The 27,995-nt window shown below is 37.9% G+C and overlaps 1 protein-coding gene across 1 annotated transcript in view; it reads left to right on the top strand.

Annotated features, from left to right (window-relative positions):
* Window positions 1-27,995, top strand: part of ATP8B4 (ATPase phospholipid transporting 8B4 (putative)) — a 366,096-nt gene that overhangs the window by 280,608 nt on the left and 57,493 nt on the right. The window contains exons 16-21 of the mRNA XM_060005221.1: window positions 2,453-2,618; window positions 7,344-7,532; window positions 17,000-17,115; window positions 20,436-20,600; window positions 21,580-21,691; window positions 23,430-23,535. Coding sequence (XP_059861204.1) covers window positions 2,453-2,618; window positions 7,344-7,532; window positions 17,000-17,115; window positions 20,436-20,600; window positions 21,580-21,691; window positions 23,430-23,535 — 854 coding nt within the window. The remainder of the gene's footprint in view (window positions 1-2,452; window positions 2,619-7,343; window positions 7,533-16,999; window positions 17,116-20,435; window positions 20,601-21,579; window positions 21,692-23,429; window positions 23,536-27,995) is intronic.

Here is a 27,995-nt window from a genome sequence, read left to right as displayed (position 1 = left end):
AAAGAGGTTAACTGAAGTGTTCTGATAATTTCTCTCTCTCTCTAGCTCCTATATAGCCTGAAGTCTTCATTTTATGAGTATTGATGCTATCTTGAGGTGCATTGATGTTCACAGTGGTTATATTTTTATTATGAATGTGCTCTTCTTTGACTCATTTAATTCTCCTTGGCCTGGATTCAACCTTATTTAATATCAAGGTCATGTCTCCTGGTTTCTTTTGATTTGCATTTACCCACCTCTTATTTTCAATATTCCTAAATAACTGTTTTAGGTGTGTCTTATGTATAGCAGAGGGTTGGATTTTGCTTTGCAGCCAATTTTTTAATAAGTGAGTTTGGGCCATCTACATTGGCTCTGTTAAATATTTTAGGTTATACTTTGTGTCTTTATAATTTTTAATAATTCTCTGTAGGGACTCTGCTCTGTGTGTGTGCTTCTTTTGTAATATTTAGGAAAGTATTTTATTGTTTCTCTACTGTATACTTTCAAGAGTTTATACAATACTCAATTCTTTTTTCATAAGCAGTGTCTATCAATTTCCTAATATGAAAAATGGTAAAATTATTATATTTATCCTTCTTTCCCTCATATTTTCCTACTTGTATTAATGATGCTTCTTCATCTTAAATATACATAGATTTCTCTTAGTTGATTTGAGTTTTTAAATGATATCTTCTGACCTTCAGATACTAAAATGAGGAAATCAGCATCTTCTAATTTTTATCAGTCTTTTCTACATAGTCAATGTATATAATATATACATTTTGTTTTGCCATCCTAATCTATTTCTTTTATATTTAGTTCTTCAGTTAGAGAGATTTGGTGCTTACCACTAACTGCTCCCTTTCCCGCTGTTTTTCCAGTTATCTCTTATTTGGCTGAAGTATCCTCTAGTTTCAAGATGGGTTCATGAAAAATACCTGTTCAGAACTATCTGTTGACTTTATATTTGAATGACAGTTTGACAGGCTGTAATCTCTTTAAGTCATAGTTTCTTCCCTGGGTGGGGTTTAGGGAAGTCTAAATCCAGTGTGTATTTTACTACTTATTAGTGAGTTGATCATTTTTTCCCCCTTATGTGTGGTTGTTTTCAAACTTTATTACATGAACAAAACAATGTGTGATTAAATAAGTCTCTATGATTCTGGGTTAAACACAACTAATGGAGTATCTTGTATACTGGTATGTCTTCTCATATACTTGGATATATAAGTATTATATTTAAAATATTCTGCAGTCTTCAAGACAGAGTGTATATTAAAAGTATTTTCCCATTAACTGCCCTTGCAAAGACATGATCACAGGTCTAGTGCTTTGAATAGTAAACTTTTAAAAGTTAGAAGTACGTTTTGTGCTTTTCAGAAGTCAGTGAATTAACAGAGATCTAATTTAGTATTGAATTGTCTACTATTTTGTTCTGTTCTTTATTGAACCCTATTTCTTTCATCTTGTTTTTTTTTAGTCAACAAATTTTTAAGTGGACAGTAAACTATTATTAACAATGAGCACAATGTTGTACTGAAGATCCCAGAATTTTTTCACCTTGCATGTCTGAAACTCTGTAATTCTCATTGAACTGCAATTCCCCACTTCCCCATTCTTCTAGTCCCTGGAAACTACCATTCTACACTCAGTTTCTGTGAATTCTACTTTAGATACCTCATATAAATGGAATCATGCAATATTTGTTCTTTTGTGAGTGGTTTATTTCACTTAGCATAATGCCCTCGAGGTTCATTCATGTCATAGCATAGAGATAGGATTTCTTTTTATACATGGCTGAATAATATTCCATTGTATATATATAACCACATATTCTTTATTTATCTGTTGATGGACATTTATGTTGTTTCTACCTCTTGGCTATTGTGAATAATGCTGCAATGAACACGTGAGTACAAATATCTCAAGATCCTGATTTTAATTCTGTCATTATATTACGCAGTAACTCTAGTGAGATCAGAGAAAGTACCCTGTAATCAAACACATAAATATTTTTATAACAGAAAATACTAATTCACACTAAGTAGACTTTTAAAAGTCTATAATTAGGCACATTCCATTCCAGGTCAGATATTGCTGCCAACATGAGTTCAAGTCAGGTCAGGTTTTGCCATCAAGTAAGTTTTGAAGAAAACTTTCAGTTTTCAGGGCTTCTTTGTATTTTGGAGTTGAAGTAAACATTTGAGAATCTGTACATCCATTGGATATTTTTCTTTCCCATATGCTTTTGGAAGCTTTACTGCTCTGGTGATGAAGGTTTACATAGCTCTGAAATGAGAAGATAATATTTAACGGTAATGAGGGAACAGAAAGTCATTTTAGTGCCAGGCTTTTGAGGCTGAGAAATCATACAAGCACTAAAAATACTTAGAAGAAATGTTTTTGAATTTTAAAAGATTGTTGTTGGAATGAAGTCTACAGTTTCGTTGTTGTTGTTGTTCTCCTATAGAAAAAAGAGGCTGTGGGTTTCTCAGTCAACCCCCAAGCTGACAGAACATTTCAGTTTTTTGACCACCATCTGATGGAATCCATTAAAATGGGTGATCCCAAAGTGCATGAATTCCTTAGGTTACTTGCACTCTGCCACACCGTAATGTCAGAGGAAAATAGTGCAGGTAAGTGCAAAGCGTGTCTGAGTAGTGAGCCTTGTTTTTTAAATCAGTATTGATATTTTTATTAAAAATGTTTGGAATTGGAAGGATTTTCTCATTCAGAATATAGCATTGCATGAGGGGTTTACCTATCACTAACTGTTCTTTGTATTGGAAGGATTTTCTCATTCAGAATATAGCATTGCATGAGGGGTTTACCTATCACTAACTGTTCTTTGTATTGGAAGGATTTTCTCATTCAGAATATAGCATTGCATGAGGGGTTTACCTATCACTAACGGTTCTTTGTATTTATTTATATTCTGAGTGTTTTCCAAAAGATATGGAGAGACTTAAAGGAAAAGAAAAAGAAAAGAAATAGGAACAACAAAAAGATGAGGGCCTAGATATGTCAGTTAAAGGGGATGAAATATCTTTTATGATTGAGCACCGTATTTGACTGTGAGCTTCCTGGTAGGCAGGACAATCAGAGAAACACTCTTGAGCCACTTAGCTCTTGTTATTAACATGCACATCTAATAGATGCGGATAGCCATCAGGCGTATGCTTAGAATGAATTTTCCCAGTAATGCGACAGATTTACACTGATAGAATACTTGTGTTTAGTCCCCATTATGAACAAGTTCCACACTACCAGGATGGTCGTTCAGAGCTCAGGGTTCACAGAAGAGAACAAAATCACCTGGGCCGCTTTAATATTGAAGCAATGAGGCAGGTAGACAATGGACGGTGAATTGGCTTCTCGCTCCATTTGGGCCCAGTCTATTCCATTTACAAGTTTTATTTCTTTCTACTATCACCTGTTGGGTGAAAATTACCACTCAAGTAATTTCAACTCAAAAGTGAAATATATATAGTCTGCAGACTGTATATATGTATATGTGTGATATATATATGTATGTGTGTATATGTATGTGCATAAGTACATTTGAATATATGTTTTCTTTCTCTCTATATATATTTTTCTTCTTTTTTTCTTTGTTGGGATTGCATTCAAGCCATAGTTTTGTCCTTGATGATGCTGGACTAATTCATTCCTCTGATTTTAATTGCTGTGAGGATTCACATAATTATATTTATAACTTAAACTGGTATTTATAATACTGATGTATCTGAGGATAGCACAATGCCTTCAAGTAAATTTCTTTTATCTCTGACTTTGAGTTTATTTCATTTTTAAAGCTCTATTTTATTTTAATAGCGATTTGTTTTTATTTCAATATCATGATATTTTCTTAGATCTCTTTGAGGATATTAATTATTCTTAATTTGAAATCTTTTGTTTCCTCTATTATGTTTCATTTTACGGAATGTCGTGTTTTGAGTTGTGTGTCTAACTTTCATGTTGTCCTCAAACGTTCGATGGTTTGTGGTTGCCTGTTCCTACTTGTGTTTGAGAATCCCTGTTTGCCTCTTGGTGAATGTAGGTTCTGATTACAGTGGCCTGTCTCCCAAGATTGTGGGGGAAAGGCACAATACATAGATCATCTTCTGGCTATGGGGTTCCCCTCTCCTGGAATTCATATGATACCTCGGTTTAGCTGTCTTACTTTTTCAGATCTCGTGCTAGGAGTCTGTGCCAGAACCCTATTGTGAGACAAAGTTATACTTACGGTCTGGGCTGGAAGAAAATATCAGAGTCATGGAGTTCCTTTCTCTCATTAATTTATTTCTCTTATCCTTGTGGAATTCTAAAGCTACTTGTGGCTGTTTTCAGCTTTGGTCTCCAGCCCCAGCATTCAAATTTTAAAAGTTTCCTTAGGTGGATTGTGTACTTTGTGTAGAAGAACATTTTCAAGGTTCCATCCTGGGGCAAATGTCACTGCAGCCCGCTGTTCAGAGTAAGCTGGCAGGAGGAGGAGCCCAAATGGTTTGGGAGAGCTGAATGGAATTCTTCAAATAATTTTATTCATGGTGCTTCCAAGACCACTTCTGCTTTTCTCATTTGTTGACCCTGATTTGGAGACTCTTTGGGGGTTGCTCTGACCTCTGTATTAATTTTCTTTTTCAAATGCTTTGAGCTGTGTTTTTCTCCTTTCTTATTTCTTCATTTATCAAATCTACTTTTTATCTTTCAGACATTTCTCAGATTTCTAGTTTACTGACAATATTCATTCTTCTTTTTTTTTTTAAACATCTTTATTGGAGTATAGTTGCTTTACAGCGGTGTGTTAGTTTCTGCTTTATAACAAAGTGAATCAGCTATACATATACGTATATATATCCCCATATCCCCTCCCTCTTGCATCTCCCTCCCACCCTCCCTATCCCACCCCTCTAGGTGGTCACAGAGCACTGAGCTGATCTGCCTGTGCTATGTGGCTGCTTCCCATTAGCCATCTATTTTACATTTGGTAGTATATATAAGTCCATGCCACTCTCTCACTTTGTCCCAGCTTACCCTTCCCCCTCCCCGTGTCCTCAAGTCCATTCTCTATGTCTGTGTCTTTATTCCTGTCCTGCCCCTAGGTTCTTCAGAGCCATTTTTTTTTTTAGATTCCATATATATATGTGTTAGCATATGGTATTTGTTTTTCTCTTTCTCACTTACTTCACTCTGTATGACAGACTCTAGGTCCATCCACCTCACTACAAATAACTCAATTTCGTTTCTTTTTATGGCTGAGTAATATTCCATTGTATATATGTGCCACATCTTCTTTATCCATTCCTCTGTCGATGGACACTTAGATTGCTTCCATGTCCTGACTGTTGTAAATAGAGCTGCAATGAACATTGTGGTGCATGACTCTTAAAGGGGGCACTGATTTTCAGTTTACCTTTATACTGAGAGAGTATCCTTTCTGGGGGCTCAGTTTTAAGAGATGGTCTCCCATTAGACTTCTTTCCCTGGCCTGTGTCTTTTCTAACCAAAGGCTTGAGAGACTGGAAACCAATGAGCAAGTCCCCTTGGTTTAGAAAATGCTCTTCATTTATTCCATTTTTTTTTTTCAGTCTTTGACCTGAACAGTGACTGCTTTCTAGCCAGTCCTGGGTACATTCAAAAATATTTAAATATTTCTTTATGGAATATGTAGCTCTTTGCAACAGGGGAGGTTGATCCTGGCACCTACTCCACAGTGTTGCCAGAAATGGGAGTTATCATATCATTTCATGGGTAGATCAAGAAATTGCTTTAACTTTTTCTGTTTTTTGGAATTTCAAAAATTAATTTATGCCTATTGTAGCAAGTGAAACCATACAATACAAAGATTTATAAAGGCAGAGCTAATAATTTCTTCCTGATTTTAATTCCACCTCTACAGGGGTAACCAATGTTAACATTTGGTGTGCATACTTTCACACTTTCAATTTGCTCATATATATATGAATATATGTAGATGTGTAGGTGGTTTGTTTTTTAAAAAAGGAATCATAATATATAGATTAATATGCAACTGGTTTTCTGAACAATTTATCTTGGACATTACTATAAATCAGTAAATATGGATCTAGCTCTGCCTACTTTTTCTAATTTATTTTTACATACAAAGGTAGTACAATTTTATATAGAAAGGCTTACTTTATTCATGCTGGTTTTAAAGTGTATTTTTATGTTTTTTTCCCCCCATTTCATTCTTTTCCTCTCTTCTCCCCTCTCACCCTCACTCCAACACATACACAATACCAGATACCAATCATTAACATCCTGGTTTGATTCCTTACGTTTCAAGGGATTTCTTGTATGCATTCTCATAAAATGGTCATTAGTAGCAGACTGAGGAGGAATTTGGAATGTCTGCTCTGTCACTCTGGCTGTGTGATCTTGCAAAAATCACATAATATTTTCAGTCATAGTTTTTACCAGTATAAAATGGAAATACAGGCATACCTCATTTTATTACTTCACATATACTGTGTTCTCCACAAATTGAAGGTTTGTGGCAACCCTGCATCGAGCAAGTCTGTTGGCACCATTTTTCCAACAGCATTTGCTCACTTTGTGTCACTATGTCACATTTTGGTAATTCTTACAGTATTTTAAACTTTTTCATTATTATTATATTTGTCATGGTGATCATGGTGATCAGTGATCTTTGATGTTACTATTGCAAAAAGATTATGACTCACTGAAGGCTCAGATGATGCTTAACATTTTCTCACAATAAAGTATTTTTTAATTAAGTATGTACATTCTTATATATAATGCTATTGCACATATAATAGACTACTGAAAAATGTTAACGTAACTTTTATATGCACTGAAGAACCAACAAAATTCGTGTGACTCGCTTTATTGTGATATTTGCTTTATTGCAGTGGTCTGGAACCAAATCTGCAATATCTCCGAGGTATGCCTGTAATAATTTTAATAATCCCTACCTCATTGCCATGAGGATTATGTGCATTAATATATAAAGTGTTTTAGTTTGTGAAGCTTTCATGGCACATCTCTAGTCACTGAAAATACAAAGGTGTGATCTCTGCCCTAAGAAACTTTCAGCATAGTAGGGAGGCAGGCTCGGGAATGAGCCTTTTCCTGTAAGATGACAAGGGTTCCAGTGGTGGTATACATTGTGTCCTGTGGATCCACAGTACAGGCACCTGGTCACCTGGTTGGTGAGTGGAAAAGGTCTGATTTCTAGAGCTGACACTTGGGTTGGGTGTCATAGAATGAGTTGGAATTGGCATTGGTGTTCTACGAATGTTATTATTCTCAGTATTAATACCTTTGTTTCTTCGCCTTTTTTTGTTGTTATTTAATCCACCTGTTTCTTTTCCTTTTAGGAGAGCTGATTTACCAAGTTCAATCACCTGATGAAGGGGCTCTAGTGACTGCTGCAAAAAATTTGGGGTTCATTTTTAAGTCTCGGACCCCAGAGACAATAACAATAGAAGAATTGGGAACACTAGTTACTTATCAATTGCTTGCCTTTTTGGATTTCAACAATTTCAGAAAAAGGATGTCTGTCATAGGTACGGTTGGTGGCTGGGAGTATTTTTTATCTCTTGATAGTACTATGGTTATATGGAAACTTCTCAGGGATGATTTTACTCTTGGTTATGTGCTGAGAGTTGTGATATTTATTAACCTTTGAACTCCTGTTATCCTCAACTTAGCCTCAACTCAGTAGTGGTGAGTATAACTAACATGTAACAAACGCTTATTGTGTCCAATACTGGTCTAAATGCTATACATGAATGAACTGATTTAATCATCACAACAGCCCTACAAAGTAGGTACTATTATTTTTATGCCCATTTTAAAGATAACAGAACTGAAACAGAGAGGTTGAGTAACTTTCCCAAGGTCACATAGCTTGAGATAGAATAGCTAGGATTTAAACCTAGGAGGTCTGACTATGAAGGAAGGTCATTCCCTACACAGCACTGGCTCAGGATGAGTTCCTGAATTTCTTGGCACATGCCAGTGATTGTTGATATTGTTGTTTTGTGAAAATCATCATCAGTCTCATTACTATCCGTTTAGTCTGTTCACTTGCATTGCTGGAGATGATCACCCATTATTGAATTTAGCACCACAATGAATCCATGCTTTCCTAAGTCAGTGCTAACCCTCAGTGCTGCATCAATGTCCCTCTCATTCTTATTTTGCTTTTTCCATCCTTATAACAGGTGTTCTAAATCTTTGCCCTTTCCTCAAGTCCTCAACCTTGCCATGAATCTTCTTTACTCTTGGAGCTAAATTCATCTGCTATTTCTCTAAAAAAAGAGGCCCTCAGAGATGCACACTATCACCTTACCCTTTTCCCCATCTTCCTCCTTCATCCCCAAGCTATAACTTTACTCAGTCTTTTTCCTGATTCAGAGAAAAATTCCTCTTGCTCTTTTTCAATGCTAAAGATTCTACCTGTTCCCATCCCTTTTCCTTCCCTGCTTGCTCCTTATTCTTCGTCACTGGCTCCTTCCTTCAGCCTGCAACTCTGTCATCATCCTGTTTCCTTAAAGATATTGTTCATGTTCTGACCTCCACTGATTTTGGCACCCCGTTTTTCTTCTTTCCATCACAACTTAATTTTTCAAGGTCAGTTTTTGATCCTTACCTTGATTTCTCTTTTCAGCCTATTAGGGTCAGTCCTCTGCTTCCACTGTTCAAAAAGAAATGCCTTCTCAGAAGTTTGCAATAACCTCATAACTGCCCAAAGCAATAGCCCTCCCTCTCTCTTTCTTTCTTTCTCTCTCTCTTTCTTTTTCTTTCTTTCTTTCCTTTCTCTCTCCCTTTCTTTTCTTTTCTCTTTTCTTCCTTCCTTCCTTTCTTTCTTTCGTTCTTTCTTCTTTATTTCTTTCTGTCTTTATGTCTCTGCCTCCCTCTCTCTCTCTTTCTTTCTCTCCCTCCCTCTCTCCCTTCCTTTTGCTTTCTTTCTTTCTTTCTTTCTCTCTCTCTTGCTCCCTCTCTCGTCTCTTTCTTCCTTCCTTCCTTTTTCTTTCTTTCTTTCTTTCTCTCTCTCGTCTCTCTTCCTTCCTTCCTTCCTTTTTCTTTCTTTCTTTTTTCTCTCTCTCTCTACCCCTTTCTTCCTTTTTTTCTATCTATCTATCTAACATCTATCTTCTACTATCATCGCTCTATCTTTTTTTTTTTTTTTTTTTTTTGTGGTACGTGGGCCTCTCACTGCTGTGGCCTCTCCTGTTGCAGAGCACAGGCTCCGGACACGCAGGCTCAGTGGCCATGGCTCATGGGCCCAGCCGCTCCGCAGCGTGTGGGATCTTCCCGGACTGGGGCATGAACCTGTGTCCCCTGCATTGGCAGGCGGACTCTCAACCACTGCGCCACCAGGGAAGCCTTGCGCCACCAGGGAAGCCCTATCTTTTTAAACTTGGTGATATTCGGGACTGTTGACCTACTTCTCTTGACACTCCTCTTTTGGCCTCTGGGAGCTTGCTGGCTCCTGGTTCTCCTCTTCTCCTGTGTTTTTGTTCTCAAGCTCCTTTGCAAGCTGACTATTCTTTGTTCTACTCTTCAGTGTTGGTGTCCTTTTCTCTTCTCACTTCCTGTGCTCTCCTTGGATAATCTTGACCGCTCACATGGTGGTAGCTATTGCCTATATTCTGTGTCCTTCCCATATTGTTCTTCAGTTTCAATCTCTCTCTGAGGTCCCCACGCACTCTTTCAGCCTTCTCCTGGATTCTGCCACTGGGTTGTACTACAGTTACCTCAAATTTTGTATGTCTAATATAGAACTTTCTTTCTCACAACTATTGCTCTTTATGTAGTTCTTATTAAAATTGTTAACTACCTTTTGCCATATGCCCGTGTGAGTGCACTGAACACTTTACAATGAATTATTTTATTAAATTCTTGCGATAGTGTATTACCCCCAATCAGGAGATGAGGCAATTAAGGCTCAAAGATTTGAAGTATCCTGCCCGAGGTTGTCACACAACTTGTTACAAGTCCAGTAAGATGCAGAGGAAATACCTGAACCCAGGTTTTAAATATTTGAACATCTTTCTCCAACATCTAGCCTCTTAATCCCTATTGTAGCTCACTTGCTTTTGATACTTCCTTCTCCTTTGTGCCCCTAGGCTAGTGATTCTGAAACTTCACCTCCCATCAGAGCCACCAGGAGGGCTTGTTAAAATGAAAATTGCTGGGCCTAGGCCCTAGAGTTTCTGATTCAGTAGGCCTGGGGTGAGGCCTAAAAGTTTGCATGTCTAACAGGCTCCCAGGTATTGCTGATGCAGATGCTGCTGGGCAGAGAACCAGTCTGGGGACCATTGCCCTGGACTAGGAGATCCTCAAATACTACTCATTATTTTCCCCTGAGATACTCTGCTACTCTCTTCATTCAGGCTTCAGCATCCCTTGCCTTGTCTATAGGATCCTCAATCTACGGCCATACCACCCTGAACGCGCCCGATCTCGTCTGATCTCGGAAGCTAAGCAGGGTCGGGCCTGGTTAGTACTTGGATAGGATCCTCAGTAGTCATCCTGTTTCTGAGTCTCTCCTCCTCAAGGCAACAGAGTAATCTTTCTAAAAATAGCCTCAAAAACCCGTTTTTATCATAAAAGCCTACTGTCCTTTTCACTTAATTCCCAGTGCCACTGCTTTAGTTAAGCCTCTCATCACTGCTTGCTTACATTATGGCAATATCTTTAAACCTGTTTCCCCTTAAAAGAATCCTCTATGCTGACACCAGGGTATTCTTTTTAAAACATTGGCCTGATTTTGCCATCACCTGATTAAAAGATCTTGCTGGCTTCCTAGAACTTAAAGGATGTCCTTAGCATGACATTCAAGATTGTTTGCAATCTGACCTCAAGCTGCTTTTCTTCCACTTCCTGAAACTATGTGCTCCAGCCTCACTAGACCTCACCATGCCTGGCATGCATTGTGCACTTTCACACCGTTTGCACGTACACCTAGACCTCTCCTTTTCTCCTCTCCTCTTCTTGGAAAACTCATACTTATGTAACTTATGAATATCCTGATCATCATATTAGATCAATTTTTACTCTGAAAAACGTGTGTATATGTAATAGCAGGGCTTTTGGTCTCTAACTACTAGAAACTAGCTCTGGGAGATTGCTCTCAGCAGGAACCAAACATTATCTGAGGATGTTTATTTTTAGTGTTTTTTGACAACAGGCTGTAGGCAGTCACTATCAGCGTTACTGATGAGCACACATGCTGCTCTGGGTGTTGGCTTAATGTTGTATCAGCAGGAACTATCTTCTATTTACAGCTTCAGGGGAAGTGTTATTGATGTTGGGTTGGCCCAGAACTGGTTTCTCTTTGCTCTGAGGGTGTTGACGAAACCTAAGATTGCTACACAGGGAAACTTTCAGCTTTTCCCCAGTGTTGGTCACCATTACAGGCTATGGGGAAATCACAGCCTAACCACAAATATCGGATGTTTGCCTTAATGGATCCCATATGAAGAAAGGTAATGTTCCACCACAGAATGCATGGAGGCTTCGGGCTTTATTTCATTTCTGTTTGTTTTTTAATCAGGAGGAATTTGAAAGACAGACTTCACGAGGATAGACAAGTCTCTGTTTGATAACAAGGTGAAAAACAATGTTAGCCTCATGATTGTCACGGGGCTTGGTTGGGCAACATCCCAAGCTGAAGGCTCAGACATTTGTTGCTGCTGCAGCTCTTTCTCCTCTTCCCCCTCTTAGGTCTTCTCCTCCTTCTTCGAGGTTTCCTTTTTTTGACAGTCATTCATTGAATCATAAATGTGTAGTTTAAGTACCAGTGGTACTTTCATTCTGGGGCAATAACCCTGATTTAATCCAGAGGTATCTAAATAAAAATAGATTTCTATAAAGAATTTTGTCAGAAGGTATATAATATACTCTATTGATAAGCATGTAAATCTCAGTATGTAGTTTTGGAAGGATTAATACTACTAATTATGTAAATAAAAATACAGAGATAAAATTCAAAGATAGTTATTAATAGGGGCAAGTGGCAGATAATTATTAAAGAATAGATTACAATAGCTCCTTGTAAAGCCCTTACAAGATCTTTAGATAAAGGTTTCTTAACTCTAAACCTTTTAAGGATTATCAAAGTACAAATCACACTGACATGTGACAGGCATTTCTCTATGTGGATGTATGAACAGCCACCCAACTAAGATATAACAAAGTGGAATTATTCATCACCCTTCAGAGTGCTGCTATTATATATACCCTTACAGCATAAACCTGGAACCATTTCTGACTTTTTTCTTTCCTTTGTATCACAAAGGCATATCTGCTGCTTTCAACGAATTTTGCATAATTATAATTCAACTCAATCAAGCAAATATTTATTAAGTACCTACCGTGTTCCAGGAACTTGAAGCTAAAGGAGAATGTGAAATTGAAAAATGTACTTTGTGGTTGCATCCAGGAGAAAATGGTGAAGCAGGATAGGAAATAGGCTAAAAAGGGGCCTGATGATCCCTGTTTATGACATGTTTAAGAGTCCAAACTTGATCTTAGGGCAGAAGAAAGCTATTGCGGGATTCTAAGCAGTAGTGTGAAGATGACTCTGGCTGTATTGCAGAAGAGTTTGGAGAGAACGAGTAAAACCATTTAGGTTAATGTGATAATCTAGGCAAGAGAGAAGGTGTCAGAGAGAAGTTCTTGGCTTCGATTGGATGTATGGAGGGTGAAGGGGGAGGAGCTTTGAGTGATGGCCAGATACCTGATTTGGGAGACTAAGTGAATGCTGAAGCTGATTATTATTTTTTTTAAGACTTTTTTTTTAATGTGGACTATTTTTAAAGTCTTTATTGAAATTGTTTCAATGCTACTTCTGTTTTATGTTTTAGTTTTTTTTACGGCCATGAGGCATGTGGGATCTTAGCTCCCTGACCAGGGATCAAACTCGCACCCCCTGTATTGGACGGTGGAGTCTTAACCACTGGACCACCAGGGAAGTCCTGAAGCTGGTTATTAGGACTGGAGACATAGGAGGAGTAACTAGTCATTGGTGATAGATAACGTGTCCAGTTTGAGTTTGATGTGCTTGGGCACATCTAAGAGGAGATGTCCAGTTGGTAGTTGGATGTACAGGCAGGGAGCACTGGAAATGGATTTAGGCGGGAGATACACATTTGAGAGCAATCATCCTGTCGATGACAACTGAAGCCATAAAAAGAATATGACTGCCCAATGAGAGTGTGATGGATGGGAGGAAAAGTCAGGCCTGGGTAAATCTCTGAAGAACACCAGTATTTAAAAGACAGGCAATGGAAGCAGATTCTATAACTAAAAATGTATGATCTTTGTCCACGCTCTGCCCACATGTTATCTTGAACATTTAAAACTGCTATGTTATTTTTAATTTATTTTTAAAAGCTAACTTCTGAAATGACTGAGATTTTATGAGCCTAGAGATTTCCTAGCAGAAGTGACTATAAGCCTTGAATGAAAAGGGATATAAAACTTGCTGAGCTGCCAAAGGAAATGTTTAGTGAGTAAAATTAAACAGGATTCCATGAAATTGGGTTTACATAAACTCAAAATTTAAAGGGGCTAATGCTGGGTTAAGAGAAGGCAGCAGATATGGAAAATCTTTATTAAATCAGAAAACTGTAGATCTAGAAAGACCTTAGAAGTTAGGTTGTTTAAACATCTCCTTTTCACAAGTAGAAACTGAGACAAAGAGATGGTGAGGGATTTGCACAAATCAAGATTGGTCTGTGATTTCCCTAGACCAGTGGTTCTTAATGAGTGGTCTGGGGAACCCTAGGAAAACTTGATAGTTTTTCAGAGGCTGCCCAAGGACAAAAATATTTTCATAACAATACTAATATTATTTGTCTTTCAATTTTTTTTCTCATGAATATATTGTGGAGGTTTACAAAAGCCACATGACATGTGATAATACAACAGATTGAATGCAAAAGCAGATATGAGAATCCAACTGTCTTCTATTAAGCTAGACATTAAAGAGATCTGTAAGGGACTTACCTGGTGGTCCAGTGGTTAAGACTCCACACTTCTAAAGCAGGGGGTGTGGGTTCAATCCCTGGTCTGGGAACTAAGATCCCACATGCCATGTGGCATGGCCAAAAAAAATAAAATAAAGATATCTGTAACCATATGAAACAATGCCCCTCCCCAAACTAAGTGTTTTTGTTTTGGAAAATATAGTTATTTTTCATAGAATTGTTATTTATGTAAATATATAATAGGTTTATTGTTATTATAATAATTACTCTTTTGGCAATATAATTAATGTCTTAAGACTATTGATACAATAAAATTTATCAGTTTGAATTTCTAATGAGGTAAATATTGATAGATAGAACCTATATGGAGTCCTCATGAAGTTTTAAGAGTGTAAAGGGGTCTGAGACCGAAAAGTTTGAGAACCAATATCCTACCTTGGACTATAAGAAATAAACAGTCATAGAGAAGTCATACTGGCAAATGTGGGATATATACACTTTGCCTTTATAGCTCTGGTAATGGGAGGGAGAAAATATGGGGGAAATTATTAAATTGGATTGTTGTATAAGAAAAGAAAGAGACAGACTTTTCTAGGATTAAATGTTCTGGAAATTATAAAAGTTGACCACGGGTCTTAGAAGAGAAGACAAGCCCTAGACAAATCCCAATAAAAAACATTTTCCAGGGTGCATTACATCTATTCAAGCTAGGAGGAAATTGGATTAGATTAAGTGTTGACTAAGGGTCATTAAAGATTAGAGGAAGTGAGAAAATCATAATTCAAAGAGTCATGTACCACAATATTCATTGCAACTCTATTTGCAGTAGCCAGGACATGGAAGCAACCTAAGTGTCCATCGACAGATGAATGGATAAAGAAGATGTGGCACATATATACAATGGAATATTACTCAGCCATAAAAAAACCCAAAATTGAGTTATTTGTAGTGAGGTAGATGGACTTAGAGTCTGTTATATAGAGTGAAGTAAGTGAGAAAGAGAAAAACAAATACCATATGCTAACACATATATATGGAATCTAAAAATAAAAAAATGGTTCTGAAGAACCTAGGGGCAGGACAGGAATAAAGACACAGACGTAGAGAATGAACTATGGACTTGAGGACACTGGGAGTGGGAAGGGTAAGCTGGGAAGAAGTGAGAGAGTGGCATGGACATATATACACTACCAAATGTAAAATAGATAGCTAGTGGGAAGCAGGCACATAGCACAGGGAGATCAGTCGGTGCTTTGTGACCACCTAGAGGGGTGGGATAGGGAGCGTGGGAGGGAGACGCGAGAGGGAGGGGATATGGGGATATATGTATATGTATAGCTGATTCACTTTGTTATAAAGCAGAAACTAACACACCATTGTAAAGCAATTATACTCTAGTAAAGATGTTAAAAAAACAAAAGATTAGAGGAAGCAACCTAAGTGTCCCTCAACAAATGAATGGATAAAGAAGATGTGGTATATATCTTGTGGTATATACAATGGAATACTGCTCAGCCATAAAAAAGAATTAAATTTTGCCATTTGCAACCACATGGATGCACTTAGAAGGTATTATGCTAAGTGAAATAAGTCAGACAGAGAAAAACAAATACTATATGATATCACTCATATGTGGAATCTTAAAAATACAACAAACTAGTGAATATAAGAAAAAAGAAGCAGACTCACAGATACAGAGAATAAACTAGTGGTTACCAGTGGGGAGAGGAAAGGGGGGAGGGGAAATTTAAGGGTGGGGATTAAGAGACACAAACTATTATGTATAAAATAAGCTACAAGCATATATTGTACAGCACAGGGAATATAGCCAATATTGTATAATAACTATAAATGGAGTATATCCTTTAAAAATTGTGAATCACTGTTTTGTACACCTGTAACACATAATGTTGTATGTCAACTATACTTCAATTAAAGAAAAGATTAGAGGGAAAAGTAATTTATTGTACTATGGTATTTATATTCTTTTAAATCAAGCTCTAAACTTTGTATCCTCTTAAACTAATAGTAGTCAATATTTATGTTCATCTGTTTTGAGGCATTCTATTTTTAGAGAAAAGGTATAATTGAGTGGAAAGCATGTAATAATCTTTGACTCAGTGAAGCTTGTGAGGGTCAGTGTTCAGACCATGAAGTTGTGACACAGGCAGTTGTCCTAGATTGTATCAGCCCTTCAGAAATAGTAGGGGAGAAATACATTACTATGTCATTCATTCATTCAATAAATAATTAGGTGTCTGGTGTCTGCCAAGCTGTAAGACCAAGCCTGCAAAGGTAGGCTTAAGGAAAGATTAGCTTAAAGAAAGATTTGTCTGACAGCAATATGTGCAACAGCCAGGGGTGGGCACAAGGATTGGAGATGAGGGATTGGAGCCTAGTCAAGGCTGTCATTCCCAAACCTGGGGGGCAGGTTAAAAACACAGCCCTACTAATACAGACTTCCTGTGGGAGGAAGACAGAAACTTTAATTTTGAAAGCCCCCTGTGAAGTGTGCTTGTAGCCAGGATTGTGACCCAAGAAGGAAAGGGCTTTTCCAAGGAGTAAAGGGGGTGAAGAAATATGTCAGCAAGGACTGCGAACTAATGCATAAACCATGGCTTTGAATGGCTAGAGTTCCATATGGAGATCATTTGGCATGACACTGATAGCTGATTCCTACAGTCAGTCTTGAATTTCACATTAGGAGACAGGCAAAGAAAAGCTCTCAGTTCTGCTCAATAAAAAAGGCTTAATTTAAATGTATCAGCCCTTCAGAAATAGTAGTCAAGGAAAATAACAAGGCTGTACACATCAGAATGAAAACACTTTTTCCTGTAGATAGAATATTTCTAAGTTAATAAAACAGGAGTAAAGCCAAGTGACTTGGGTAATGACCTTTTAACCAAAGGCACTGAATACTTTACTAGTGGCTAAAACATGCCCATTTCCAACTTGCCTGGCTAGAGCCCAGGGACAGTCAAGTTTTGATGGATTTCACCGAATATAATCTACTTTCCCAACTTTTCTTTCAGTTCGAAACCCAGAAGGACAGATAAAGCTTTATTCCAAAGGAGCAGACACTATTCTGTTTGAAAGACTTCATCCATCCAACGAAGACCTCCTGACCTTGACGTCAGACCATCTCAGTGTAAGTGCCTCTGTCATAAGGTTAGCACGGTGGCCCTTTGGCTGCTTCCTATGGTTAGGTCTTATTTTTAAAATATCAGTTAAATGATCTGACTTCTGAAATAGAAAGCATGTGAAGAACGGTTCCACAGGAAACTGTGCCAGTGAATGTTTAGAAGCTGCCACGTGGACTTACCCCCTACCCTGCTGAGAGTCTGGTCGGTCTCACCGCAGGTGGATTAACACACAGCAGCTGAGAAGTAGCCACTGAGTGTGGGCTCCTGAACTCCGGCCAGAAGACTCAAGACCCCAAGGGTAACCTGCTCTAACTTCCCTACAGCTGGGGACTGTTTCACCTGGGTGACTGGACTGGTTTAGGGAAGAGGAACAGGAGGGTTGCTTTCCCTTGGGTTCTGATGTGTCTGGTACTAATGGAATCTCTTATGGTTACCTCCAGGGAATAGTTCAGGGTCGTGTTTATATGGTGAGGGGGAAATAATCTCTGTAGCCAACTTTCTCCTCTAAGGGTTCTTTTATTCGGGTCATAAGTCATGATGAGTCACTAGTGTTCCCTAGGTTGAAGTTACCAAATGCATATATCCTAAGACTATGCATAGTTTCTTTCCAAAAGCTTTGTAAAGGGAGCAGGGATGGTCTTTGGCACACCTTTTTTTTTTTTGCAAAAGAGTAAGGGTCTGTGAATTAATATGAACATTATTTGATTTAAATCTGAGATTCAAGGCTCTCTCTATCTGTTTGAGGTTCTGTTTAACCCAATATGAAATGTAAGGGCAATTGCTCAAAACTCTTATTTCCTCCTTGGTTTCTCTCCTTTAAAAAACTATTGAGGAGTGGGATGGGGAGGGTGGGAGGGAGATGCAAGAGGGAGGGGATGTGGGGATATATGCATACATATAGCTGATTCACTTTGTTATACAGCAGAAACTAACACAACTTTGTAAAGCAATTATACTCCAATAAAGATGTTAAAAAAAGATTAAAAATTTTTTTAAACTTCCAAAAAAAGAAAGAAAACAACTATTGAGGATTCATTTTCTTTGCCAAGCCGTATATTTAATATAAAACATTCCCTGAATCTTTAAACAAACAAACAAACAAATAAAAAAAACTCTGGCTGACTTTAAGTTTAAAGAATGATGGTCTGGTAATATTGGTTACAAACATAGCTATTGTTTTTGTCTTTCCAATAGAGCATTCTTGATTTTCTTTTAATCTTTTCCAGAAGGCTAGCATGGTCTTTTAATTTTTTTTTTTTTTATGGAAACAACATTGGAATCATAAGTATTTGATTTTGCCATTGCTCAAACACCAAGGCCCTGGATTTTCATGCTAAAGTATGGGAAGCCAAATTTGATCTTTTTATATTTCTATGCAAAAGATTTATTTTCCAGGTAGTATCAATTTGACTTGCTTTCGCTTCATTCACTTTATTCTAAATTCTGCGGTTTTAAATTTATATTTAATTATTGATTTTTGAATTGTTTAATGATAGGAAACGACCTTGTTGAAGTGTTCATTTAGAATTCAACTTGTGTTTCGTGCACTAATTAAATAACTTAAATCATCTGTCCCCTTTTGTAGTGTCATCTTAGAGTTGATTCACTGCTGTGCAGAACAAAGAGAAAGGCACTGTAATGCCCAGTGGGGTTGCAAGGGAGACGCAAGAGGGAGGAGATATGGGGATATATGTATACATATAGCTGATTCACTTTGTTTTACAGCAGAAACTAACACACCATTGTAAAGCAATTATACTCCAATAAAGATGTTAAAAAAAAAAGTTAAAGTCAAAGAAGTGTTTGTGCAAATTAAGAGGACAAAAGATCCTTATAAAAGGCAGTAACTAGATTTTCAGATCAGTAGGGGACCCAGTGGTGGTCTTGGAGGAGGGCTTGTACAATGTGATTGCAATATCCAAAGTGCTACCAACTGCCTACGAGATAAATTTGGATAATTTTTCTCATGGTCTCTCTGGGCTAAACCACATCACCGCAGTATGCACTGACTTTTCTTTCCATTTACCTAATTAGGGTGTGTCATGGTTTAATATATGCTTGATTGCAAACCTGTGTCTGTCTCATAAGCCAGAACACAACAGAGAAGACATGCTCTGTGGCAGTGCCCAAAGGAGCAGAAATGGTTATGAAAACGCTTACAGTGTGGCAGCCCATAAAATGACCACCAGAGGCCTAGGCAAAGTGGGAGGTTTTTAGCATTTCCACAAGCATTCAACATATGTTTCTAGCTATTGCAGCTGTGTGAAACACTTAGCAACTACCAGCCTCCTATTTTTATTTATTTATTTTCATGTTAGAAGCATAAAGCACTAGAGGTATAATTTAAGATTGTTGGCTTCCTGAGACACTAAATGAAGAGTATCATCCTCTGATAAATTTGACCTATTATTAAATACTAACTCCATAGAAAATAGTTTCTAGAAAAATAATGATTTTTTAAAAAACTAACTGGACTTGACTGTCTCTTTAAACTTTCAAACAGTTTTATTATTAAAATTAGGCCTTAATATAGCAAAAAAAGATTTACAGAAGTTCTAGGTTGAAAAGTAAAAGTCAGCCTCCATTTCTAGTACTACTTCCCAGAAGCCAGCATTTATATTAAACTTTTCTGCCTTTCTCTCTCACTTTTCCCCTAGAGTTATTATTATAACTTTAATTTATATCCTTAAATTTCTATCACCTGACATCTATTTATTCATCTATTATTGAATAAATGTATTTTATTATGGAAAATTTCAAACATAAACTCAAGTAGGACAGAGTTAATTTTAGATGTGGCTGTATTATTAGGAGGAAGGTGACAAGATTTTGGTGAGATGTCATGCTGCAGCCCCTTGAGAGAGCCTCCTACCTTTGATTTGAGAGCTATGGCTCCTCTGAGGGTTCTTTCTTCTCCCCTAAAAGCCAAGGGCCATAGGCCTTGAAACAGGCTGGGTCCCTCACATTACCAGCAGTGCTTCCTTCAGGCAGGGGATAGGTTAGAAACGAATATGTTGCTTCAAATTGTTATCTCAAGTCATGGGCACCATTGATCACCTCTCAACTAGGACCCTTCAGAGGGCATTTCAGCAGTCTTAAGGGGGAATGCTAGGTCCCTTGAATGTTTCAACCAAAAAAACACAAAATAAAAATATCATCTCCCCTTTCCAAGGGGATTAGAAAGTTCGAGGTCAGGATGAATAAGTAGTGCTCTTCAGAGAAAATAAATTTGAGTGCAAAACTTCTTACCTATTATTGTCATTGTTGTTTTATTGCTGTGATTATTGCTTTGGGATGGTTCCTAAGTCTCCGTCTGCCCTGGCAGGAATTTGCAGGAGAAGGCCTTCGAACCTTGGCCATCGCATACAGAGATCTGGATGACAAGTACTTCAAAGAGTGGCACAAGATGCTTGAAGATGCAAACGCTGCCGTAGATGAGAGGGATGAACGGATAGCAGGGCTGTATGAAGAAATCGAAAGGGATTTGATGGTATGAGTTTAGAAGCATGATGGTTTGTGTTTACAGAAGGGATAATATGTGTTTAGAGATCTAGCATGGGAATAATCCATTGGCTAAATCATCTTGCACACAGCAGATGTTACTCTTTCAAACAATGAATCATGCTTTATATGTTGACTTTGAGCTTGCCACATGTGGCCAGAGGATTATTTCTATTAACAGTAGCTTGTGCAATTGGAAGTCCCCCAAGAGTAGAAGGTAGTAGACTCCCTATTCTTTGTCAGCCTCTGGTATGTCATGTTTTGTTTGATGTTATGTGTGGTTTTTTTTTTCCTCCATGCTTTATAACCCACCTTTTTAGAGCAGGGAAACTTGCCATGAAGAGTGGGGCTGTAGCTGTAAACCATCCTAGACCCATGAGATTCTGATGGTATCTGTACTGTCCAGAGTGTGATATATTCTAGAAACCACTCTTCCCTGAGGCCCTAGTGGCCAGAATGCTTAGCTATTGTGAGGCATTAGGGAGCACACCTTGCTCATCTTTGGATGAAATGTTGCACAAGAACCTTCACTTTTTAGTTTATGGCATCTGATGGTTTGTTAATTTAAGAGAATGGCTCTAGTTTTTTTGTGATCCTGACTCTGAGATGAGGGCTCTCCTTTGTACCCTTCCATGTTAATATAACTGGGGGATTCTTAAGTCCTTAGAAGTCCATATTATCATATTATCCTAATATGTTATCTGAGCATATCAGATCCCTCATGTAAATTCTAACTCCCAGGATCTCTGCCCTAATTGGAATGCCCATCAGTTGCCTTGATTAGGGAACCTCCTTCTAGGGTCCTTCCCAGCCCACCTCTGTACATAATAGGATGCTTGTTATATCAGTGCATCATACGCTCCATCTTCAATTCATGTCCCTTGACCTCTAAACTCTGTGATTGAAAGCTGTGGATGTTATGGGTATTTTTTGCATGCATTAACATGAGGTATTCTTTTTTAATGAAGCTACTAGGTGCAACTGCTGTAGAAGATAAGTTACAAGAGGGTGTTATTGAAACGGTTACAAGCTTATCACTAGCCAATATTAAGATCTGGGTCCTAACAGGAGACAAACAAGGTAATTTGAAAATAGATGATGATGTTTTGACAAGGGGGCAATAATTTCTGTGGTAAAATTTTAATTAACCAGAAAGCTTAATTAAGGAGACATTTGCCCGGTCCTCCGCATAGGAAAGAGTTGAAATACAAAAAGGAAAGCTCATATATTGCAAGAATTTACTATCAAACTAACAAAATATCTTCTATAGTATACCCTGCGGCCAGTTGAGTTTCAGCTCAATTGCCTCTTAAAAATAATAGTTATACCCGTAGGCAACAATGGTATTAAAAATGTTGAACTATTGGTTTGTATGTGCACTGCTCCTGGTTAGGAGAGGGAGTGGCACAGCTCTGAAGCAGGACATTGGAGACCTCAGCATTACTTCTTTAGTTTCTTCATGGTAGGAAGGTTTGGGAATCTTAGAGGAGGGGTAGGCTTTGGAGAGTCTCAAGGAAGCAGCTGTTTATCAGCTGGTATGGAAATATTTTGGTATTTTAACAACTACCACAGCTGTACCAGTGCAACCTGGCTGATTCCAGGACTGCCCATGCAGTTGTACAAGGAGAGCTGACCCACTTTCAGGCATGACAATATGCCAAGTCATCAGAGAAAGAGTCATTATGTTCAGAATACTGTGTTTCCTAAGAAAGAAAAGGGGATCAATACATTTTGGATCTATTGCTAGCAGTGGTTAAAACAAAAATGATTTTCTGCTGGGCCATCAGTGGACCAGAAATATTCAGTTAAGTGGCACACATGTTTTTAAGATTCTATCTAACTTTTTTAGAACATTGGAGTATTTGCAGATATGATAAATCAGTTCTCTATATGTTTACTCAAATCACTGATTACAAAAGATAAACCATAGAGAGTTGAGCTCTGTGTTGTGTTATTAGACTTCCTAGAGTTTGATGTTGATCAGTGGGTACAGCTGTTCAATTAGTTATGAATATCCACAAGTTTACTGTTTAGCTTTCATTTCTGCGGTTTCTACAAAGGACATTGTGAGGTTTTATCAATTGTCCTCCTTGACTTAGGACAAACCTAATGATTCTATAGAATTCGCTGAAGTCTAACGACTCAGTAAAATTAGAATCAGATGATTATATTGCAGATGAAAGGGGGTACTTAACTATCCTAGGCTCCATTTCTACAAAATTAGAGGAAGGTCTAGTCAATATCAGGTAATACTCTAGTTATCTAGTAGCAGCAGTCCTGGTTTTTTTTGAGGTGATAGACAAATTCCAAATTTCTGTTCACTTAATGGAAATATGGCAATGTTGCATGTGGAAGAACTAAAAAATTTTGTAAGATCATTTTTGCTGTTCAACTGAACTTTTTGTGAGTTTTTTTCAATTTGTCTATTATATCAGATTGAATAATAGCTAAGTTTAGTATTTCAGCTCTCTAAAGGCAGTATTTGAGACTTCTGGTAAAATTTTTTAAATGTATACATTTTACTAATCACAAGATCTTGGGATATTTTCATGAGTACTCATTTTGGGAATCAAAAAGTTTTTTTAAAAACTAGATGAGAATGCTGAGGATTCACAGATGTTGCTATTTCTCCATGGATTTAACAAATCTTTGAATTTCTCCCTGGGCTTCTTGTATTTCCTCACCGATCATGCTCTCTTTGAAGTTAAGGAAGCCTGTAGGCTATAAGGAAATAGAGCAAGGGCCTCAAAACTTTTATGAAAAGGTACTTACGTTATTAAGTAATGTTCTAACTGAAGTCGGCTTTATTATGTATCAGAAACTGCCATCAATATTGGCTATGCCTGCAACATGCTGACTGATGACATGCATGACGTGTTCATCATAGCAGGGAACACAGCTGTGGAGGTCAGAGAAGAACTCAGGTAAGTGCTAGAGGAAGGAGGAAAGGAACAGAGGGAGGGGGAGGGGAAAGGAAAATCTGATAGTTGAGAAAGAGGAAAATCCCCTTTGAAGAAGAACATTTTAAAAGTCTGCCTAATTATTTCCCCAGAACTTCAGAAAGTGCTGCCTTATAACAATTTTTGCTTGCTGGCGCTGGTAGGAGCTTCTCTAAACTCAGCCCACTCTGGGTCTGGCCAAATGGCTTAGAGGCCAACTGCTTTGCCACTTTTGCTACAGTCTCGAGGGGCTAACACAGCCACCTCAGCACAGCAGTGGGGCACGATGGGCTTCCTTCACGTGCCTCCATCGTTTAACTTTTGTTCCTGAACTTTGAAAAGAAAGGAAGCCTTAACTGTCAGCACCCCACTTGATACTTATAGATGAAATCTCCCAACCGTTTTACATTGCCTTACTCACTGTAGAAAATGGCTGTATCATGCTGGTTAGAAGCTATGACTGGAGACTGCATATGAGTTGGGAAATCTCATGATTACTGACATAATTTTATTATTATTATTTCTATAAGTTTAACAAGAGAGTCCATAGGGTCTATTGGGAAAATATTAACAATTTATTTAATAATTAATAGTAATTAAAATTTTTACCTCAAGAAAATCTTTTTCTTTAAATGACTTTTTGTTTTGGGGGGAATTTAACTCTTGCTGAAGGAGGATAGATGTAAACAGATCAAGATTCTAACGAGCCTATTGCTAAATGCTTTGAGGTAGTGCCTGGGACCCTATGGTAAGCAGTAGACATGTATTCTCTTGTTTCATTCTCAAAGCAACCCAGTGGAAGGTGTTATCATTATCCTTGATTTACAGATTAGGAAGTTGAGACATACATAGGGTAAGTAATGTGCCCAAAGTTTCACAGCCAGTCAGTGGTTCAGCTGGGGTTGAATCTAGGCAGCGTGGCCCCAGAGCCTGTGCACCCACTCACGTGTCACGTGTCTCTCTAAACACACCTTGGGTGTATTCTTACTCTCCTTAAATAGCTAATATAAAAAGTGCAGTCGTTGAGGCACATGGCTGCTTCACTTGAGGTCAGACACCAGGTTAGCAACTAGAGCAGAATGGATTTCAGGGAGAGAGAGCAGGTGTAAGAGGAAGAGTACAGGCTCTGTGTTAACTGGAGCCAAGTTGGAATCTTGTCTTCATGCTCCTGGCTGGCTAAGTGACTTTTGAGATGCTATTCAACCACCCTTTGTTTGGTTTCCTCATTTGTAAAATGGAAAAACACACAAATACCTACCTTGTAAATTATTTTATTTGGGGGATTAATGTAAGAACATAAAGCTTTATGGCTATTCAGTGAGCATCCTTCTTGCCTTCCCTCCTCTCTTTCCACTCCCTCCCTTCCTCTCGCCCTCTTTCTTCAGCCATTGTTCTCAATCTTTCCACCAAAAAGGACTAATTTTTAAAAATATTTCCCCAATAGACCCTATGGAGTCTATTATTAAAATCATATCAATAATAATAATGAAATTATATCAGTCACAGTTAATTAGAATTCCTAATTTTTATTTGGCAAAGACACACATAATCTTCAGTCACAGCTTCTAACCAGTGTGATATAGCAGTTTTTTACACCAGGTTGATGTAAGGTAGCTGAAAGGAAGATAAAACTTTAAAAACGTAGGGAGTCTCTACGTTCTTATCATAGAAAATTCTACACTTTTCATTAACCTTCTTAAGATACTGAAAACAACATGCTGACTCCCATTACAAATTTTATGGGTCCTCTTTCTCTGTTGATTACATTGAATAATAATATTGCAGGTTGATGGAACAGCACACACAAAGGCATACAGATGTGAAAGATATGTTATATTCCAGGAGCAACCTGTCAAGTTGTAGCTGGAGTGTACTACAGAGTTATGGGCGGGGATAATTTTTCAGAGATGAAGTGGTGATAGATTGAGTGATAAGCCGAAGTGAATATACTTTATCCTGAAGGTACTGGATGGATGGAGAGGACTTCTAAGCAGACAAGAGACAAATCCAATTTTGCACTTTAGAAATAACACTGTAGTGGCAGGATAGATGAAGTATGTTTGACAGAAAATGAATGGGATGGGTAGATGGATGAGGAAGCTGTTGGAATACAATACTTAAGTTTAGGGATGATGAGGGTCGAACTAAGGCAGCGAGGTGGTAAGAACGGGCAAGGAAAAAGTGGAATGAAATTGATAGCTGTTTCGGAGGTAGAATGGGTAGGACTTGGAATTCGACTTGATGCGAAGAGATGCAGAAGGAGGCTCTGTCATTTCTAGCTTGTCTGACTTCACAGCCTGGAATACACTGAGCTGTGCAAGAAGAGAAACTCATTAAATTTTCTAAAACTGAACTTGAACCCCTTTTCTGCCTGATGACAGAACAATTAAGTTAGGCACTCTGGGTAAATTTAGTTCACGTCTAGGATGTGCAATTGCCTTACCTGTCACTGATCCTCAGCGTCTATCCTGTGGCCTCTGGCACTTCCCATTTCTGTGTCCCTGTCTGGTCTCTGGTCTCTGGGTTGCTGGCTGTCCCTGTTGGCTGACTTCCGCATCCTCCTGAGGAAACATGGAAGTTTAGGGGCTCTTCCTTACCTCTCTGTGTCTGCGACGTGCTCTCACATGGTTACCTCTCTTTCTTCTACTACCCTCCATGTCACCATGCGTCAGTGGCAACGCGTCCATACTCAGATTCCCAAAAACTTATCTGAGAATTCCATTATCCACTCCCAGTCCAGGGTGTGGGTCAGCACCCAGGCTTGTTTTAGTGATTCACGAGCATCTAACCTCCTCTTCAAAGTCCCTCTCCTCTAGGCTGGATGGGAAATGGAGAAAAGCAGTCATTTTTTTCTAGTCTGTTGCTTAGGGCAACAGTTTATGCCCTGATTCCTTTAAGGATTAGTTTTTTGACACTTGAAGAAACTTTTCCCTCTCAAAAAGCCCAATTAGTGGAATTCCAGATTGCTGGAATTCAGGATGACAATGCTGCTATGAGTTTCAGGAGTCCATTTTGGTACTCAGAAAACAAAATCTTGACTTTTGTTTTCTCTGTATTTGGCCCTGTCAGATCCCCCGAGGCAAGGTATGTTTCGGAGTAAACAGAGAGGGTCACCTGTGGTGGCCGTGGTAATTGCAAGGGGTGGGGAACCGAAGTTAATTTCTCAAGATTTTATCCAGCCACATGTGGTTGACTAAGTAGGTGACATAACTGTCATTACATGGAAGGAATGTGGAGAAATATGAATTCCTATATACTGTTGTTGGGAGTGTAAGTTGGTAGAAACTTTCTAGACGGTGAACTAGCAATATATTTCAAAATTATGTACGTGCACAGTTTTGACCCAATGATTCTTACTTCTAGGAATTGTCCTTAAGAAAAATAAATGGACAAATGTATGTGTGTGTGTACGTGTGTGTGTTTGTATACATACATACATATTGTGGCATCGATTATGAATAGAAAATTAGAAATTGCTCAAATACCCAGCCACAGGGATTTTGTTAAGTACTATGATATATAGATGGAGTGAGATACTATCCAGTCTTAAAAGTGATTATGTGTTTTTTGACATTGGAAGATGTCCACGATATATTTAAGTGAAAAATGAGTTTATGAAATTTCATGCATAACATTATCCATTTTTTTAAAAAAGTATATATGTATCTATGTATGTATACGTATAAAACACTATACATCTATATCCATATCTACCTACCTACCTCCACATCAAGTTCTTGAGAACATATACGTACAGTTGTTCTCTCTTGGTGATACAATTATGGATCATGTTTGCTTTCTTCTTTATGGCTCTTTGTGTTATCTGAAGTTGTAATAGTGTCCATACAATACTTTTACAATTAGGAAAAAAGCCAAAAGATTATCTCCATTTTTTTTAGTGAGGAGGGAAAAAAGTAAAGATTTTCCATCTAGACTAATTCTTTCAGGACTCTTGAGGCCACCTTGTTTAACTTGCTGGCAAATAATGTTTATTTCAATTCAGATTTGGAGATTACCCCATTCTGAGACTCTACAACAGAGAGGCAATGAATGATAGAAAATTCTGTATGAGAAGAATCAATACATTTATAGTATACAGTTGCTTTATGTTATGGGGAAAAAAGAGCATCCAAGAAAAGTTATTACTGGAGGTGCTGCTCTCTATAATCCTAATCTTGGCCACTTATATCTAAACCCATGGCTTTGGGGATGAAATATTGAAATGATAAATTTACACCACTCAATTTTCTTGTGTTACACCTTTGAGTTCAGTGGGTTAGAGTTTTGCTTTTTCATGCAAACACATTAAAAAGAAGTATCAGAAGAAGAGGATCTAAGTGATAGTAACTATTGGGAGGAAATGACCTAAATGCTCATATTTAAACCTGTCAAATATGTTTCAATTATTTCATAAACATTGATATGTAAGTTTCATGCATATCATG

This window comes from Delphinus delphis, chromosome 2, assembly GCF_949987515.2.
Source record: "Delphinus delphis chromosome 2, mDelDel1.2, whole genome shotgun sequence".
NCBI lineage: Eukaryota > Metazoa > Chordata > Mammalia > Artiodactyla > Delphinidae > Delphinus > Delphinus delphis.
Note: the sequence above shows the minus strand (reverse complement) of the source record. Positions and strands in the feature narration are given on the sequence as shown.